Raw genomic sequence first — 18,217 nt, 5'->3', positions numbered from 1 at the left:
CCCTTGCTACTCCACAGGCTGTGGGCCCCAAATGGTCGTGGGCCCGGGTTCATTAAACCCCTTCGCGCCATGAATGCTACGCCACTGGTTGCATAACAACTCAAAAAAAAAGAAAAAAAATCCCCTTTTTTATGTTCTATTTTGACCTCGAAAGGGGAGGGTAATTTGTTATTTGAGGAACTAGAATTTGTACAGATGTGATATAGACACAGACCACTAAGCAGCTCAACACAAACGCGCGCACAAACACACATACATCACACACACACAAACTTACGCACATCTCTCACACTGACACGACAAATATTCTTGGGGAGGAGAAACTATCTTATTAACCCTATGCCGGCTATTGTGATGTATTGAACCACTAAACAAAATTACTCTCGCTACAAGTGCTGTTGAAAGCTGGCTCTAGTGTCTGCGTTAATTAAATCCAGTGTCCGTCTTTGCGCTGAGCACATGAAGATCAAAGAAAAATAATTTGATTATCAGAGTCCTGAAAAAATGTGGCTTCCTCGAGAACAAGCGAAATGAAAACCTCAATATAGTAGAGTTTCAATGACGTAAAATTTTGCTTTTCAATAAAGTAATAAGATAAAAGGAGGGAAATGAGAATGCGACTTTGATTTGGGGGGGGGGGGGGGAGAGAGGGGGGGTAAACACTTGCGTCTCGAAGTCCATCACTATTGTCTATAGACAGATGTCAATAGGAAGATATGTCCGTTGTCCCCATAGACCAACCGTTCTAAAAGGCCTGAACACTGACCTGCAACGTCACAACCTATGGGCAAGTTTTAGACCAATAGCTCGTTGACATGTCTCAGTTCTGTACCACGTGTCAACGAGCTATTGGTCCAAAACTGCCGACATGTTGTGACGTCGCAGGTCAGTGTTATCACGTAGACTATTTGTTTGTTTGTAAAAATGTTTGACATGTTTCGGATGTTCCTTCAGAGTGGAAGATAATTTACTTCCTAGTCCAAACCTCCCACAGGACGACGGGGGATGGGAGTGGGCAGGGTTTGAACCCTGGAAAATCGATAAATCTGAACGACAGTCCAGCTCGCAAACCGCACGACCAGGCAGCCATCCATTTATTCGAAAATTCACACTAGGACAGTGGGGAATTCGTTGTACCTGCAAACATAAACACCAACAATTGAATCTCAAATGCTCAAAATCTTCTCCTCCAACAGCTGTGTATGTAAGTTAGATTCATAGGCTACTCCTGAGGAATGTTGTATATTGGTATTACTATATAAAAAGCAAGTAAATTCAAACATAGAAAAGGTAGTTTAATAAATGTGTACCTACTTTTGGGCCACGCTGTATATTTAGGTCTTTCATATGTGATTTAATGTCAACGACTGAGTTAAGTTTAAATTATAATGTGACATATATTTATGTCATTGCTGAATCCGCTTTAGAACCCAGAATTAATATCAGATTGGGTCTTAGGATTAGTACCCATTTGAGATTAAATTCCGATAATTTCCGAAAGTATTAGACTGAGTATTGCTGTATTGGTTTGTATGTTTTGGTTAGAAATAGTATGGTACTACTTATCTTATATTTTATATTACAAACATTTTACGTTCCTCAAAAAAAATAAGATAATTACGTCCTACGCATTTAAAGTGTCAATCTAGTCATGCATGTTAATCAATGACTTAAACTCTGCCAAGTCGTTGGTTTTCGTTGGTCACAAGAAAAAGGATGCCTATTATAAGCTACCTTGACATGACCCACGCATAATTTTTCGACTAAGAATCGAACACAACAGAATGAGACAACATATGTTCCGGAAGCTAAAAGTCGGGACTAGCGAAACTTGCCCTTGTGGAGCATCACCAGAGAATGCTGGCCATGTCCTTCAAAGCTGCTTACTATATTAAGAGGCCAGAACAAGACTCTGGGCCTAAAACCTTTCTATAAAAGAAAAACTTTACGGAAAACTGGCTGATCTTAAAACCACTGCGCGGTTCATCTCAGATATAGGATTACTAATCTGAACTCTCCGACCTGAAAAATTAGAACGAAGAAGAAGTTGGTTTTCCTGGCTGATCAAGGGAAAGAAATTGTACTTGACTGATGTGGTGGTATAAGTGAGTATAAATGAGTGTTCGAAATTTGTTTCAACATCAAATATTACGGCCATTATCTAGTGTGATGATGTCGAATGTCTAAAATGCAGGGGCCCCTAAAGAGGTCAGGCCTCCCAAATCTATCTACGTCACTACCCCCCCCCCTCCTCCTGTTTCCTGATTTCCGATAAAGACTATAATAACGCTCCAAATAGTCGTGCAGGTCAGAATCGAAAAAAAAAAAAGGTTTCTCTATCTAGCGGTGCTAGACCTAGACATGCTATTTCACTACCTAATGTAGCAAAGACAGTTTAATTGAAGTGGCGGATAATAAAGGAGGAGGGGGGCCTAGGGACCCCCCCCCCCTTTTCCCCCTTGTCAGACACCACTCTCTGCAGTGCAGACTAGTGTGCATGTGAATACGAACACATGATCAAGGGACGTAATGAAGGAGTTTCGTTCTGAGTTAGGACGTAATCATCTTCTTTTTTGAAGTAACGTCTGTATTATATAAGATAAGATAATAAAAAAATGCCAGTATCACTTGACATGGTCATTATGACTGTGTGTCTATATGACTGTGTGTCTGTGTACTGTGTGACTCTTCAACTGTGTGTCTTTGTGACTGTTTGACTGTGTGTGTGCTACGTATCTTTGTACTGTGTGTCTGTGTATTATTTTGGCTGTGTGCTACCTATCTTTGTACTGTGTATCTGTGTACTGCTTGGCTGTGTGCTACGTATCTTTGTACTGTGTGTCTGTGTACTGTGTGTCTGTGTACTGTGTGTCTGTGTACTGCTTTGGCTGTGTGTCTGTGTACTGTGTGTCTGTGTACTGTGTGTCTGTGTACTGTGTGTCTGTGTACTGCTTTGGCTGTGTGCTACGTATATGTGTAATGAGTGTGTGTACTGCTTGGCTGTGTGCTACGTATCTTTGTACTGTGTGTCTGTGTACTGCTTGGCTGTTTGCTACGTATCTTTGTACTGTGTGTCTGTGTACTGCTTGGCTGTGTACTGCTTGGCTGTGTGCTACGTATCTTTGTACTGTGTGTCTGTGTACTGCTTGGCTGTTTGCTACGTATCTTTGTACTGTGTGTCTGTGTACTGTGTGTCTGTGTACTGTGTGTCTGTGTACTGTGTGTCTGTGTACTGTGTGTCTGTTTGCTACGTATCTTTGTACTGTGTGTCTGTGTACTGTGTGTCTGTATACTGCTTGGCTGTTTGCTACGTGTCTGTGTCTGTGTGCTACGTATCTTTGTACTGTGTGTCTGTGTATTGTTTTGGCTGTGTGCTACCTATCTTTGTACTGTGTATCTGTGTACTGCTTGGCTGTGTGCTACGTATCTTTGTACTGTGTGTCTGTGTACTGCTTTGGCTGTGTGTCTGTGTACTGTGTGTTTGTGTACTGTGTGTCTGTGTACTGTGTGTCTGTGTACTGCTTTGGCTGTGTGTCTGTGTACTGTGTGTCTGTGTACTGTGTGTCTGTGTACTGCTTGGCTGTGTGCTACGTATCTTTGTACTGTGTGTCTGTGTACTGCTTGGCTGTTTGCTACGTATCTTTGTACTGTGTGTCTGTGTACTGTGTGTCTGTGTACTGTGTGTCTGTGTACTGTGTGTCTGTTTGCTACGTATCTTTGTACTGTGTGTCTGTGTACTGTGTGTCTGTATACTGCTTGGCTGTTTGCTACGTGTCTGTGTACTGTTTGTCTGTGTACTGTGTGTCTGTGTGTCTGTGTACTGCTTGGCTGTTCGCTACGTATCTTTGTACTGTGTGTCTGTGTACTGTGTGTCTGTGTACTGTGTGTCTGTGTACTGTGTGTCTGTGTACTGCTTTGGCTGTGTGCTACGTATATGTGTGCTACGTATTTTTGTACTGTGTGTATGTGTACTGCTTTGGCTGTGTGCTACGTATCTTTGTACTGTGTGTCTGTGGACTGCATCGCTTGTCTGTGTACTGTGTGTCTGTGTACTGCTTGGCTGTTTGCTACGTATCTTTGTACTGTGTGTCTGTGTACTGTGTACTGTGTGTCTGTGTACTGTGTGTCTGTGTACTGTGTGTCTGTGTACTGTGTGTCTGTGTACTGTGTGTCTGTGTACTGCTTTGGCTGTGTGCTACGTATATGTGTGCTACGTATTTTTGTACTGTGTGTATGTGTACTGCTTTGGCTGTGTGCTACGTATCTTTGTACTGTGTGTCTGTGGACTGCATCGCTGTGTGCTACGTATCTTTGTACTGTGTGTCTGTGGACTGCATCGCTGTGTGCTACGTATCTTTGTACTGTGTGTCTGTGGACTGCATTGCTGTGTGCTACGTATCTTTGTACTGTGTGTCTGTGGACTGCATCGCTGTGTGCTACGTATCTTTGTACTGTGTGTCTGTGGACTGCATTGCTGTGTGCTACGTATCTTTGTACTGTGTGTCTGTGGACTGCATCGCTGTGTGCTACGTATCTTTGTACTGTGTGTCTGTGGACTGCATCGCTGTGTGCTACGTATCTTTGTACTCAGTGTCTGTTTAGAATTCGCATGATCCTCCCTCCTCTTGCCTTTAAACCTCATATGTCACATGGGAAATGTATAGACTGAGAAAAGGGGCCATCGCTTCTATTTGTTAATGCTAGAGCTTGATTTACAAAGTCACTCTGTCTGTCTGTCTACCTGTTAGTATGGTATAAAGTTTGAACATATCTTTTTCTTCCCTTTCCAATTCTCTGATGAACTTTGCACAATTATTCATTGAACCAGACAAGACATGAATCAATAATAAAAAAAAAATTAACCAATTCCATCTCGACATCTGTCTATTACTCAAAATTTTTCTGTTATTTAAAAAACAATAATAAACAAAGTTACGGATAATTTTTCAGATTGAAGAAAGTGCACGATTGTTGACATATAATCCTTCTGTAACCCGTCTAAATCTTCCGCTGGAACCGTGAGCATGTAGAGGGAAACAACTGGAAAATAATTACTTTACAAATAGTCATAGAGTTGTTTACCTTGTGTTGCTATTATCTGATCTTATGAAATACAGACGTTACTTCAAAAAAGAACATGATTACATCCAACGCATCATGTCTCTAGTCATGCATGTTAACCAATGACTTAAATTCTGCCAATATTTTAGCCTAAGCTTCCATAAGCACATTTATAAATCTGGCATTAGGTACCAGGTAATAGCTGCTGTAAGAGCAGGTGAAATAATATAACTGAACACTTGGTAATAGAAAAGAGGTAAAAACTCAGTCATATAAGTGGACACTGTAATAGAGGGGGGGGCACTGTAAAGGGGGACATTGTAGTAGAGGGGATACTGTAGAGGGAGACACTCGTAGGACAGGTAAACACCGCGACAGTGGTTATACATAACACTGAGCCATATCTTCAAATACAAAAACAAAACCTGATAAAATACTCTGAAAGACACAAAGATAAAGGCACATTGCTAGGACAAAGTTGTACAAATGCTCCTTCTTCCCTAGTGCTATTAGAGAATGGAAAGGGTTGCCTGAATCAGTAAAAAGGAAAACCAATGACTTGGCAGAATTTAAGTCATTGGTTAACATGCATGACTAGATTGTACTAGGGACAAGCGTAGGATCTTTTTTAAGTACCGGTAACGTCTGTATTTTATAAGATAAGATTATATAAGATGTATGGCCTTCTGTAGCGAAACGACTACTGATAATCTCATGGAAATTAGATGAATGCCTGGGCATTAACTGTGGTCGGAACGATGTCATCCACACAGCAGTTCCCCCCTCTCCACGCAGCTGATGTTCCAAAGGAAGGGCAATACCGATACTGTTTAAGGCAGTCTGCATTAAGGTCGCTGGTTCATGATTTTTCCTAGGGATTGACTTACGAACTTGACGCCTTTCCCATGTTTGGACATAGCTGCAAGGCAGCAGAGGTTTGAATTCAGTTTTCCTTCTCTTAGGTGGGTAGCCAGCTGAACTGCTAATAGCGACTGCTCCTAGCGTATTTGAACCGACAGGGTTAGAGGTCAAGGTGTGCATTTTTATGTGATTTTAGGAGCGCTACCCTGCGTTTGGTCAATTTGATTTTGTGTGTGTATTAATTACAACAAAACTTTGCAATTTTCTTATTTGGAGGGCATCCTATACGTCACTGTATTTGGTTTTCCTATCACTAGATCTAATACGTTGTCTTGTCTTTTGAAAAAATTTATTTGTATAAAATATGTTAACTAAATTACCACTCTGGTAAAAAGTTGAAGCACATTTCTACCAGATCCATTCTCTGATCAAGTTGAAGCTTTTGCACAATCATCATTGGCATAGACAAAACATGAATAAATTTTAAAAATTAATCAGTTTGTCGATAAATTGCTAATATGTAGCTATAGTTTGATACAAAGGAAATTAATCCTTCAGTATTTACAGATCTAGTTAAATATCTTGGGTTTTGTTCCCTTGAATAATTGTGCATGTTATTTCTCCCAACCCCATTCTTGGATCAAGTTGAAACAATTAATGTTGTACCTAACAAAACATGAATCAATTAAAAAGGTAACCAATTCATTATTTTGTTTGACAGAAACATCAGTAAAATTGTGTTGTTTTTTTCATTTATTTTGCTTGTTTCTTATTCCAGATATAAAAACAAACACACTGAAATAAAACAGAAGACAAAGAAATTCAGTGATACACATTGTAATCAATGTATCAAGATATAACTGCAAACAAACTACTGCATTCTAAAAATAGAGGCCTCTAAAGCTGCATGCTTTCTTTATATACATAAAGGGCATGCAAAATACAAGCCATTGGTTGCAATATGAAGATATCAAACAAAAGGTCAGAATTTGAACACACAAACAAATAACATTTTTCACAAAGTTTATCATTCTACGCCAGGGGTGGGCAAATTACGTTCCGCGGACACCTACAGAAATCAGGTATGCCCACAGTATATACATTAAAAAAATTCAAATATATTAAAAAGAATTCTAAATATCTATGTAAATTATTGAAACTGTCTCATAAAAAGTTTCAAGTAAAGGAAGAGTATTCTTATCAGCTATACCTCAGTACACTAAGTCAAAGACACAATCTCAGGCCAGTATATATTCAATGCTATGAAGAACTGTGTTGGGTATGCTTTAAACAAGATGGCAAGTGTAACAACTGATGGAGCTCCATCTTTGACAGAAAAAGTTGTTTTTTTTTTTAAAGAATATTCCAACCATAAACTAAAAGCAGGAACGTTTTGCACAAAGCTGCATATAATAACATATTATTGGTCCATATATCAGAGCTAGGGATAACCACAGGCAGTTTCGTAGAGTACTTGATTTAGAAACAAAATATTCTGATGTACCCGGTATCCGCTGTCTTAGCATTTGTAAGGTACTGTTAAGAATATAAAATCTCAAGAAAGAAAATTTTCTGTTCCTTGATGGACATGCGAAGAGTGGAAGACTAGATTTCATGTTTTTCATGGCAGCTATTGCAAAGGGCTGTTTGCATATGAAATGTAAGTGCATGTTAAATCTTTTCAAACAAGGTTTTTCCAATTTCTCCCTTCAAGCGAGTGCAAAATGTCATTTTCCTTTGCTACCATTGTAATGAAATGGTTAATAGTACAAGATTCCTTATGTGTGGCATTTATAAAAGCAAATTTTAAGACGTCAAGAAAGTTTTCAATACCATCAGCTCACCATTTAGCGCTGAAGCTGATTCAGCTCCAGAGTACATAATTCCAAGCAAATTATGACCTGAAAGAGAAGTTCCAGTCAATACTCCGGCTGTAATTTGACAGCAGTCAAAAGGATAACAACTAGTAAGCTAATTTTACAGTTCCGGAACATTACACATGTGTGTAAACAGTTAAATACTTCACATTAAGTACAACCATACATTTGTGGTGAAATGTGATATAAAAAAATACAATTTTTTTTTTATCGTAAAATTAGTTTTAGAAATGGCTAACTCTTGTAATTCCTCAATTGAGAGTGTTAAAAAATGAAACATGAATGTATAATACAGTATAAATATGAATTAAAAGACATTATACAGTTAGCTAGCATATTTTTCTAAGTTGTAAGTACATATACATGTATATATATATTTTTTAGATATATACATGAATACATATATGCGTCCCCCCATTACCGAAATAGTTCTAATGTTGCCCACCCCTGTACGCAATGTGGAAAAATTTTTATAAAACCAATAATCATAAGCAATAAAACACAACCAATCAATAAATTTATATCCTATCTAGCAATAGAAGTTGCTAATGTATAAAGAATTTCTACTATCATTTTTAGTATGATATCGGTGTTAAAAAAAATGTCATGCTAAAAAAAGATACTAATTCACCGGAGCACCTAATCAGCCGAACACAATGATCAGATGCATTTTTCTATAACAGTTTCTTCTTGTTTACTCTCATATGTTCAAACATTTAAAATACACAACTACAAAGAAATCTCTCAAAAGACTTGTTTACCATCTAGTACACAGGTAACTTCAGTTAATGTATAAGCAATCAATGAGCTTAGATTATGATTGTGTTGAGCAGTTCAATGTGCTAGTTGAGCTAAGATTGTTAGTTGAGCTGAGATTGTAACTCTGTTGCCCAGAGAAAAATGGTAAGCCTCAAGTTTAAAAAAAAACAACATGTACATAGTTAACAAAGTCTTCTGACAAAAAAATGGAAAATTAAAAAAAAAAAATTTCTCCTTAAGTTATTACAAATCTATGTATTGATTCACAATGTGGAGGGAAAAAAATGTTAATAAATAATGTCATCACGTCAAAAGAGTAGAATATACATAACGAAAGTATGTCAAAAAAAAAATATAAAAAATTAAATAAAATTGTATCCAGTACATCTTGTATACTGTGTATTCAGACATTGCTGCCAAAGTTGTTATTTAAAAAGGCACATTAGACAAAACTAGTTACATGCACACCATTTGTCTTCAAAAAGAGTTGTTACCAGCAGCTATAAAAATGTTTACAGTTGAGAGATTAAAAAGTTAGGATCTAAGATTTAAACCCACAAAAAAAAACTTCAAAATATATACAGGATAACCATTTATTATTATTTATTAGCCTACAGTTATGTTATTGTTTACAGAACAATATATTGCACATTAAATGTTTTAAAAAACATATAAAAAATATGTAGCCTAATAGAAAAAATGTGGGTTAGTTTCATTCACTATTCATGCTTCAAAAGAAAGTTATGTTCTGAATGTTACAAAAACTAGAATAGTTTCCTAAGTAGCTTTGAAAAATATCTATTAAAAAATTTACAAATGTTCTACACTTGCTAGCTATTGAATGTTAAACTTCTCAAAAAAAATTCATGGTTTTTAGAATAAGTAGTACTTTGTGCTAAGGCAAGCCCTTTCAATAAATTTGGAAACTTAAAAAACAAGACAACAAAAAAGGAGAATGGACTATACTTCAACATAATTAAAAACAAAGATATAGAACAGAAAATGCCATCGGAAATCATAATTGAGATTTTGTTAAACTTTCATTTCCCCTCTATCACTTCAAAAAAAAAAAAAAATAACACAAAAAATTTTTGATTTAAAAATTAAAAAGTTGATAGACTGATATTTTATTCATAGTTATTTCATAGCATTAATTAGATCTATATTAATATTTTTCTTATAATTCTTTTTAGTTACCTTTCTTTAGTTAGAAAGTTAGCTTTTTAAACTGAAAATTATGAGCAAACTAAAGAGGGTGATAGGACTAAAAACACAACAAAGAACTAAAGATTAGTTGGATACATTGGTCCAAAAACAAAACCAAGCTATGATCAGCAAAAATTTTGCAATTTGTCATCTAATTATTCTATATTACAAGGACACTATATGATAAATATTTTACATAATATACAGACTAGAGTATTCCAATCAATTGGTCTCTATAATATCTGGTATTATCAATTTATTTCCTTATCCCCCAAATCATCTGCAGGATCAAAATAACTCCAAATTTTAAAGGTTAAACTCATTTTGCTTCAAGTTCACTGGAAATGCTTGAGCTTTATATTTATAAAGCATACCTTAACCCTTGACAGAAAAATTCCTCCAATGCTTAAGTTTGGAAATGCTCATTCAGATAGTTCTTTTATGTACATGTAACATACATAAGTAAGATAAGATTAAAACTGTATCATGGACTAAATAAAAAGTTATGATAAGCATATCATTAGTTATAGATTAACACAGTAAATAGTTATGATACCGTGATATAGAAAAGAATGCTATTAATAAAAATATTTAAATATCAGATTTTTTAAAAAGTTGGTTAAGGCAGACATTTTTCTCCAGTTCTTAACACGATTAGGAAAAATTTTCTTTTAAAAATATGTTTTTAAATTTTTATATACATATATATTACAAAAAAATACTGATTTTAAAATAATTTTGTGTGTGCATTAACACAGAGATGAATCAGCAAACCGGAACATTTCATCGCTTGAGTTAGTGTCAAGTCATTTTAAGTCTGCCATGCATATATTATTAGACCACTCTGTGAAGTGCTGGTTAGACCTGGACTTGCCTGGACTTCATAAAGAGGAAGTTCTTGTCTCATTCCATCCCACAAGTCGAAGCATTGAGCTTTCAAAAAGTTTAGTAGATGTCTGTTGTGATACGTCTGCGGCTTGATCTTGGCGTCTTCAGACTGCCATTTGTAAGTGGAGTTGTTTTTCTAATAAAAATGAAATATGAAGAGAAAAAAATGATGTGTATGATATTTCATCTTTTGGGGTTTTTGGCACAATTTAGGCCATGTTGTTCCCATAATCCCTTAAGGGTTACTTCCCATGTATAGGTCATGTGCTTAAAGTTACAAAACTAAGTTATTAAAAATAAGGTCCACTCACAACTCAAATAGTAAAAAATTTTTATAATCTAATAAAAAATCAATTGTTAATATGTGTATATTTACAAATACTTTGCCCGATCTCAACTCAAATTTTAGTAGTCAACCCCACCTCCCGGATAAAGTCCAGTATTTTCTCAGGTTCAACATAATCAAAAAAGTGTTTTGAGGTTGCCTGCTCTAAAATTTTTTCCCTCTACTATCCTGGGGCAATCAAGGAGGAGGATATATATGTTTCACAGTGAGATAAGAGTCACAGTACTCACGCCTCTCCCTTTAGCACAAAGGAGTGTGTGATATATACAATTGACTGAGATTTTTTTTAAATGTTGATTTACCCACAAAGGTATTTAAGTTCCACTTGATATAATGGGTAGCAGGCACTTACTGAGTACTGTAATATGCTAGTCCTAGTTACTATTGACAAAGGTTTTAAAGAAAGTAATAGGTTACACAGAAACTCATTTAAGAAAAAAAACAAAGTGAGTTTGTGATGAAGAAACATGTTACATTATCCTCATGTCACAACACATAGCTAAATGCATTTATCAAGTGACCTCTCATTTTATTCAACATGACAGGAATAAAAAAAATTAGTGGCCCTCCCACAAAAGGTCCTCAATGCTCGCAAAGACATTCCTTCAGGTAACAGTACAAGGAAAAAGAAGAAGAAAAGTCAAGAGGCAGACAGTGAAAGCATCAGAAAGACAACATAAAAGAATGGCTGGTCCTGTCATTGAACAACAGAGAGCAATGGAAAAAGACTGTCAACAGGTCTTGTGTGGTGTCCCAGCAGTGTATAGGATAGGTGATGCTAGCCAATGAATGTGTTATTTTAAGACTGCAAAATCTATTTTAGCAGCCCAAAAATATTTTATTTAATTACTTAGAACTGTTTTATTATTTGTCAAGATTTATTTTATCTAAAACAAATATTAGTTTCAAAATATTGTGAAATTCTGGTTAGGATCTAGATCTATAAGGCTGGTCTCTATTGACAACTGATTTGCGCAAGCGATTAATTTGATTTTTCAGCACATAGGTTTTAGGGAATATTGCACATATCACTCTCAAACCATCCTTCAAGGAAGAGTGATTGGAGAATGAAGAAAAGGTCGCCCAAAGAAAGGCTGCCTGAACAGCATAAAAGAATGGACAGGCCTCTCTTAATATCCTGGAAAAAGTGGAAGGATTTGGTTACACTGCCGCATCACCACCACAATGAAGGTCAATGGACAGATGATAAAAGAAACATTCAGCTCATTAACACAGGCAAATAATACCAACCTGGCTGTAGACCTGGCATGCAAAGTGTTCGGAGTTAAGGCACTGAGGGCCTGCATGTTGGCAGTTAGGGCCTCCACCTCACGTCGCAGTCTTGTGGGAGTTTCCATAGATAGACTGAAATACATAAATGTTCACATATTATACATGTTTTTTTATTTAGCACAGGCATGCAAGCACAGATCTGTTACTGGCAATGACATCCCATCTAATTTAACTTTCAATAATAATGCAAATAGTGGGGAGTTTTTAACTGATGTAGATTCTTAAGTAATTTTGGGATTTTGTCTATCAGAATAACTTTCCTTTTCTTTGACTTTTCAACATTTTGGTTAAGTCTATTCTCTTTTGGTTATCTTTAACCCACTATCTTTGATTTCCGTTTTGAAAAGCTACACTTTTTTTTTGTTCTAAACAAAGAGAGGTAGCTCAAAAAAAAATTCATTTAGGCATAATACAAAAAAATAAATAAAAAAAATAGTAAATAACTTAAAAAATTCAAAAACATGTCAAGATTGAAATAAAAAATTCTTTTAATACCTTAAGAAATAAAATATGCTAAAAAAAAAAAAAAATTATTAAAACCCAGTCAATAAGCACACCTTTCAAAGTTTTAAGCACGGCTATTGAGACAGAAGACTACAAAACATACATACTTTTAAAATGTGACATTGGCCTTAGGTTTTGAAGGTTTTCAGGGAGAAAAAAAAAAAGTAAGCTATAATTACATGATTTTCACCCACAAAAAAAAGTTACTTGCTTGTGTTCTGGTTCTGACAACAAAATGATCTAATATGAAAGTTTAAAAAACTGCTGCAAGTGTCCTGATTAGTCCTATTGAACTAGACGTCTTCCATAAACAATACATCCTGCTTCAACAAGAGATCATGGGTTAGATTGATATGTTGAAAATTTTTATAAAATTAAGATACACCCATGATCGACGTTAAAAAAAAAAAAAGTTTATCGCAGATATAAAAATATCACATTGCGTTTTATATGTATATATATATATATATATATATATATATATAGGAGGTCTTTTCCCAACATAATTGTTGGCTTGTCAAAATATACTATACTAGTCGACCCACTGCAGAGCATACGCCGATATTTTGCAGGGCCGGCCTTAGGCCATTGCAATCTATGCGGCAGCAGTGGGCCCCGTACTTTCATAGCACCCGCGCTAATTCTAGGTGTAAATTATTAAATTTACCAGGTGTTCTTGGAAATCTCCTGAAATTGCAAAATATACACACAAAAAAAGTCCTGGAATTCTCAGAATCTCCTAAAATATATAGACAAAATTGTCATTTTGGGGTGTCATTCATTATGGAAAACGCCAATCCTACACACAACAAAAAAAAAATGGCATTATGCAACACCCGTAATTGTGGAATCTGGTGAAAGAAGCTTCTCGCGCCTCAAACTAATGAAGAATTAGTTGAGGTCAACAATTCTGGTAGATATTACCTTTCTTTCTAAATTCACCTAACAATGACATTTCTGAAAGAAAAAAAATAACTGCGCCTTGCTGGCTGATAATTAGATCTAAAAAGTTGACAACTAAGGCTATTTACCAAGATTTTCCATGAATCTTGTTGCTTCGTGGTGTGTCAATTTTAAATGGAGAAGACATTTTTACATCACCAACCCCAAGACTGTGACGACGCTTGCCAACTTTAGATGGTGTCACATTCACACGACTTCTTCTGGTTGACATTCTAAGTTTCTGTGAATGCAATAACAGATTTAATATTGCTAAAAAAATTTTTAAAAATATATGGTTTTCAGAAATGTTTATTATAAAATATTCAATGCAATTTTTAAAAGCATTGTGTGTGAGTTTTAAAAAATCTAGAGTGAAGGACATGCTGCTGTGCTCTGCGCCAGTTTTTTTTTAAAACTATTTTATTAAAGCTCTAGAATCTATATAAATTATACTTTTAATAAAATCTATGCTTATATAAAAAATATATATATATGAAAAAAAGAAAATATCTTTACAAGCTCCAGCTATTGATATATCTAGATTCTAGATCTAGATTCTAGTAATATGGATTTCACTTAAATATTAAGGTCTATTAACAACTAGTATTACTTACATTCTAGATCAAATAAAAAAATTAAATTAGATCTAGCTAGATTCTAGAGATACTATAGAATCTATAGATCTCGATCTAAATCTATATTAATATATTATATAAAAATTATAATCTAGAATCTAGACCCTCTATCACTCTATCATAGTCTATCAGTGTTTCCAAAACTTTTGACTTATTTGTACCCCTTTTAGAATTTTTGTAACACTAAACGCCTCGCGCCAGCCCAGTGGATTTATTTTAATAACAATACCATTTTTTAGGTAGGCCTACATAAAAACAATAATAATAAACGAAAAGTAAAATTGTGAATGAAATAAATGTAAGTTATAATCTAGAATAAATAACACTGATTTGGAACCATGAGAAAGATGATTGTGTTTCAATGACATCACAAATCATCAGAATTTGGATCCCCGGGTGTCTATTTTAATCTAAAGTCTAAGAAGATTTTTTCTACATAAAAAAGTCATAAATATATGGGGGTTTTTTAAATAATAAAAATGCTGAAAAGGCATTTATCAAATGAATATAATAAATGGGTATTTAGATAAAATCCGCATAATTAATGAGGTACAACGACAACATGTACCCACTTAAACTTGTCTCTTTCTTTCTGTACTGCTGGGGGTACGCATACCCCAATTTGGGAAACACTGGTTAATCTAGATTCTAGAATAAATTGAATAATTATAATTAAATCTATGAGATATAGATATAGTCTAGATTCTATTTTAATTATAAATAGATCTATTATAAATAATTTAATATACTATATAGATCTACATCTTGATTACTTGATTGTAAATAGATCTAGAATTCTAGATAGCTGAGAAATGAGATAGGAAAGAGTGAGATAAAGTTGATAAACTGAGATTTAGATCTAGATAATCATTGATTTTGATTCATTCATTTCATAGACTTTGAATTTGATAGTCATTGACTACTGATAGTCACATTCACATAGTGATAGGTTCTAGATCTAGAATTCTAGATTCCCTAGATCTACTTCTAGGTCTAAGTCTAGACTCTAGAGGTAGAGTACTCTACTCTACCTACTACTCTAGAGATTCAACAAGAATTAGATCTATTCTAGAATCTAGAAATAGTAGAATAACTTTAAACTTAACTTGACTTAAACTTATAAGTTAAAAGTATAATTAAAAGATTCTTGAAAAAATTAATTCTAGTCTAGTCTGTCTCTACCTGTCTTATAGTTCCAACTGCTTCACGCATTGACTGTGTAACAGATGATCTCCTCAAACCTTTAGGATTTGATGACTTGGTGTCCTCATTCAACTCATTGTCATTGTTACTGTCGTTGCCAGAAGTTGAAGTCTTGGAATCATCCCGACGCATTCGACGTGTTTGATTAAATTTTATGTCGTCTTTATTTGGAGACATGTCAATGTTATTGTTTTCTTTTAAGTCTAATAATGCGTAACGACGAGAACGAAATGATTTTCTAATTACTGATCCTGCTTTCTTGATATTTGAAGCCATTCTGAAAAAGTTCTAAATAAGTCCAGACTAGTCAACAAGCACACCTTTCGCAGCTGCAGCGGATATTGAGACGGAAGTCTTGATCATTTGTTTTGAAATAAGCGCCAACCTTGACAACAAGGTGGAAAAAGAGGTTAAAGCAAATAAAGCTAGATTTTTTTATTTACGTACACAAACTTTATAAACGCAAACTACTAAAGACGTAGATCAAGATATACATTTATATCGGAATTTTTTAAAATAAAGATTTAGTTATCATTCTAGTTTAGTATTCTGTTTTAATTCGTTTAAATAAATGGCATGATGCTAAATGACAAACACATATTTCTGACCCCACCCATTTTTATATGGGTCAAGGACAATAAATGAATTAAATGCATGACACGTAGGACGTAATCATCTTCTTTTTTGAAGTAACGTCTGTATTATATAAGATAAGATAAGAAATAAAAGCACCCACAATGGGACTGGAGTTTAGTTATCTTAGCTTATAGATTAGATCTACAGACGTACGTTACTTCAAAAGAGAAAATAGCATATGCATGACTAGATTGACACATGAAATGCGAAGGACGTAATTATTTTCTTTTTGAAGTAACGTCTGTAATAAATGCATGACGCGTAGGACGTAATCATCTTCTTTTTTTGAAGAAACGTCTGTATTATATAAGATTAAGAAGATGAGAATATATATAGGCCCTAATATATAAGAAGATAAGCATTTCATGTGTCAATGTATTCATATGCATGTTAATCAGTGACTAAAACTCTGGTTTTCCTGAATGATTCAGGCATGAGGCAACCCATTCCATTTTCGAATGACACTATAGGGAAGAAATTGAGGAGCACTTGTACGAATTTTTCCTAGCATAAGGAAAAAATAAAGCTGGAACTAATCAACTGGCGTAGCCGGTGGCCGGTGGGTATAGAAGACAGTGCGCAAAAAAAAAAAATGTTGCTGAACATTAGTTTATTAATCATTCTTTAATGGGAGCCTGTACACGAAAATACCCGAAGATAAATATTTTCTATTTTAGCAAGTTTAAATTAATTTCTATTTATACTTTGAACAATTATAACGGTCAAACTTATATAGACAGTTTTCCAAGCATGGCCAACGAACTAGTATTTTTTTCCCCAATGATATAGCCTACATCAACTGTCGAATTTCTTGGAAAATAATCAGAGCCGTTTAATTATGAGATCCGTATGCCACCCAGACTATTAATTAGTTTTGAGCCCATCCCACCCAGAAGGTTTTAGGTCTTAGTTTCCAAGAAGGTGGGCCTATTACAAGTTAAATAGAGATATTGTAAAAAATATTATTTTTTTTACAATGTCTACAAAAGCAAGTTTCACCCCAAGAAGAGATTTACGTACAAAAAGAGTTAAAAGTGTTTAAAAAGGAAAGGATCATGCATTTAATTGTGTACTTTTGGATGTGTCGTCTTTAAAAAAACATTTTGGGTCGAAATTGCGAAAAAAAAAAAAAAAAAAACGTCGCCTAAATTTACCCGCGACGGTTTCGATCATACAAAATATCTTAGTTCTCTTATTTATATATCAACTGTAATTGATAACAGGCTAGGTTTTCGTATTCTTTCGTCCTCGGTCGGGATCCACGACAAATCTTTCACAGACATTTCGTTACCAAAAATAAATAAATATACAAATACGCGACAAGAATATGTAATATTAACATGTTGCTTTGTAGTGAACACTTTGTCGGTGAACGATTTTTCAGTGAACGATTTGTCGTGTGAACAATTCGTTGTAAAGCAGATGTCGGTGTACCATATGTCGGATGAACAAAAAAAAATTCGTTTGAAAAATTTGTCGGTGAGCGAAATGTCTATGTGAGAACAATTTTGAGTGTTCTCCACGGCAAGTGGGAGAATTTGTGATAGGTGAGTCAGTGAATGAGGGCCCTCTAGAGCATATTTATAGATTTTTTTTTTAAAGTCCTCCTTTTGCCGGAAATTGAGTAGCCTAACTCAAATATTTCTTGTCGATACTGGGAGACAGTATTCATGGTCACTGATGGTGCCTCTATATATATCACGTCATAATCAATTCAATAGCGTGAAACGTACTAAAAGCGTTTAAGATAAGAAATTTGAACTAGATCTAGACTCTAAATCAGCGGTTCTCAACCTTTTTAGTACCGCGACCCCTTTTTGCATTTGGTCACTATGCGGCGACCCCCAACCGTAATATTGGGGGGGGGGGGGTCATATATAACATTGAAATCAAAATGTAAATAGCTGATATGAATTGCCAAAGCTGTATGTTTAATCCAGAAATACTAAATATTTCTGCTAATAGCTAAATTGGTAACTTTTCAATTGCGTATTTAGGCCTACTAT

General features: G+C 34.9%; 1 protein-coding gene across 1 annotated transcript; it reads right to left on the bottom strand.

Moving 5' to 3' along the window:
* Positions 1-6,743: 6,743 nt before the first annotated feature.
* LOC106050995 (uncharacterized) lies at positions 6,744-15,970 on the bottom strand. Its single transcript, XM_013206108.2, has 4 exons — positions 15,555-15,970; positions 13,827-13,978; positions 12,250-12,363; positions 6,744-10,788 (listed from the first exon to the last, which is right to left on the bottom strand). The coding sequence occupies exons 1-4, from the start codon at positions 15,849-15,851 to the stop codon at positions 10,710-10,712; spliced, it is 642 nt and encodes a 213-aa protein (XP_013061562.2). The 5' UTR covers positions 15,852-15,970; the 3' UTR covers positions 6,744-10,709.
* Between the last annotated feature and the right edge of the window lie 2,247 nt (positions 15,971-18,217).

Source organism: Biomphalaria glabrata, chromosome 12, assembly GCF_947242115.1.
Source record: "Biomphalaria glabrata chromosome 12, xgBioGlab47.1, whole genome shotgun sequence".
Lineage (NCBI taxonomy): Eukaryota > Metazoa > Mollusca > Gastropoda > Planorbidae > Biomphalaria > Biomphalaria glabrata.
The sequence above is the reverse complement of the archived record's forward strand: the minus strand, read 5'-3'. Positions and strand labels throughout refer to the sequence as shown.

Coding starts and splice junctions, on each gene's coding strand:
- LOC106050995 (XM_013206108.2), bottom strand. CDS start 15,851: ATGGCTTCAAATATCAAGAAAGCAGGATCAGTAATTAGAAAATCATTT. Junction 12,364..13,826: donor AAGATTCATGGAAAATCTTG/GTAAATAGCCTT, acceptor TATGTATTTCAG/TCTATCTATGGAAACTCCCA. Junction 10,789..12,249: donor CATGCCAGGTCTACAGCCAG/GTTGGTATTATT, acceptor CATTTTTATTAG/AAAAACAACTCCACTTACAA.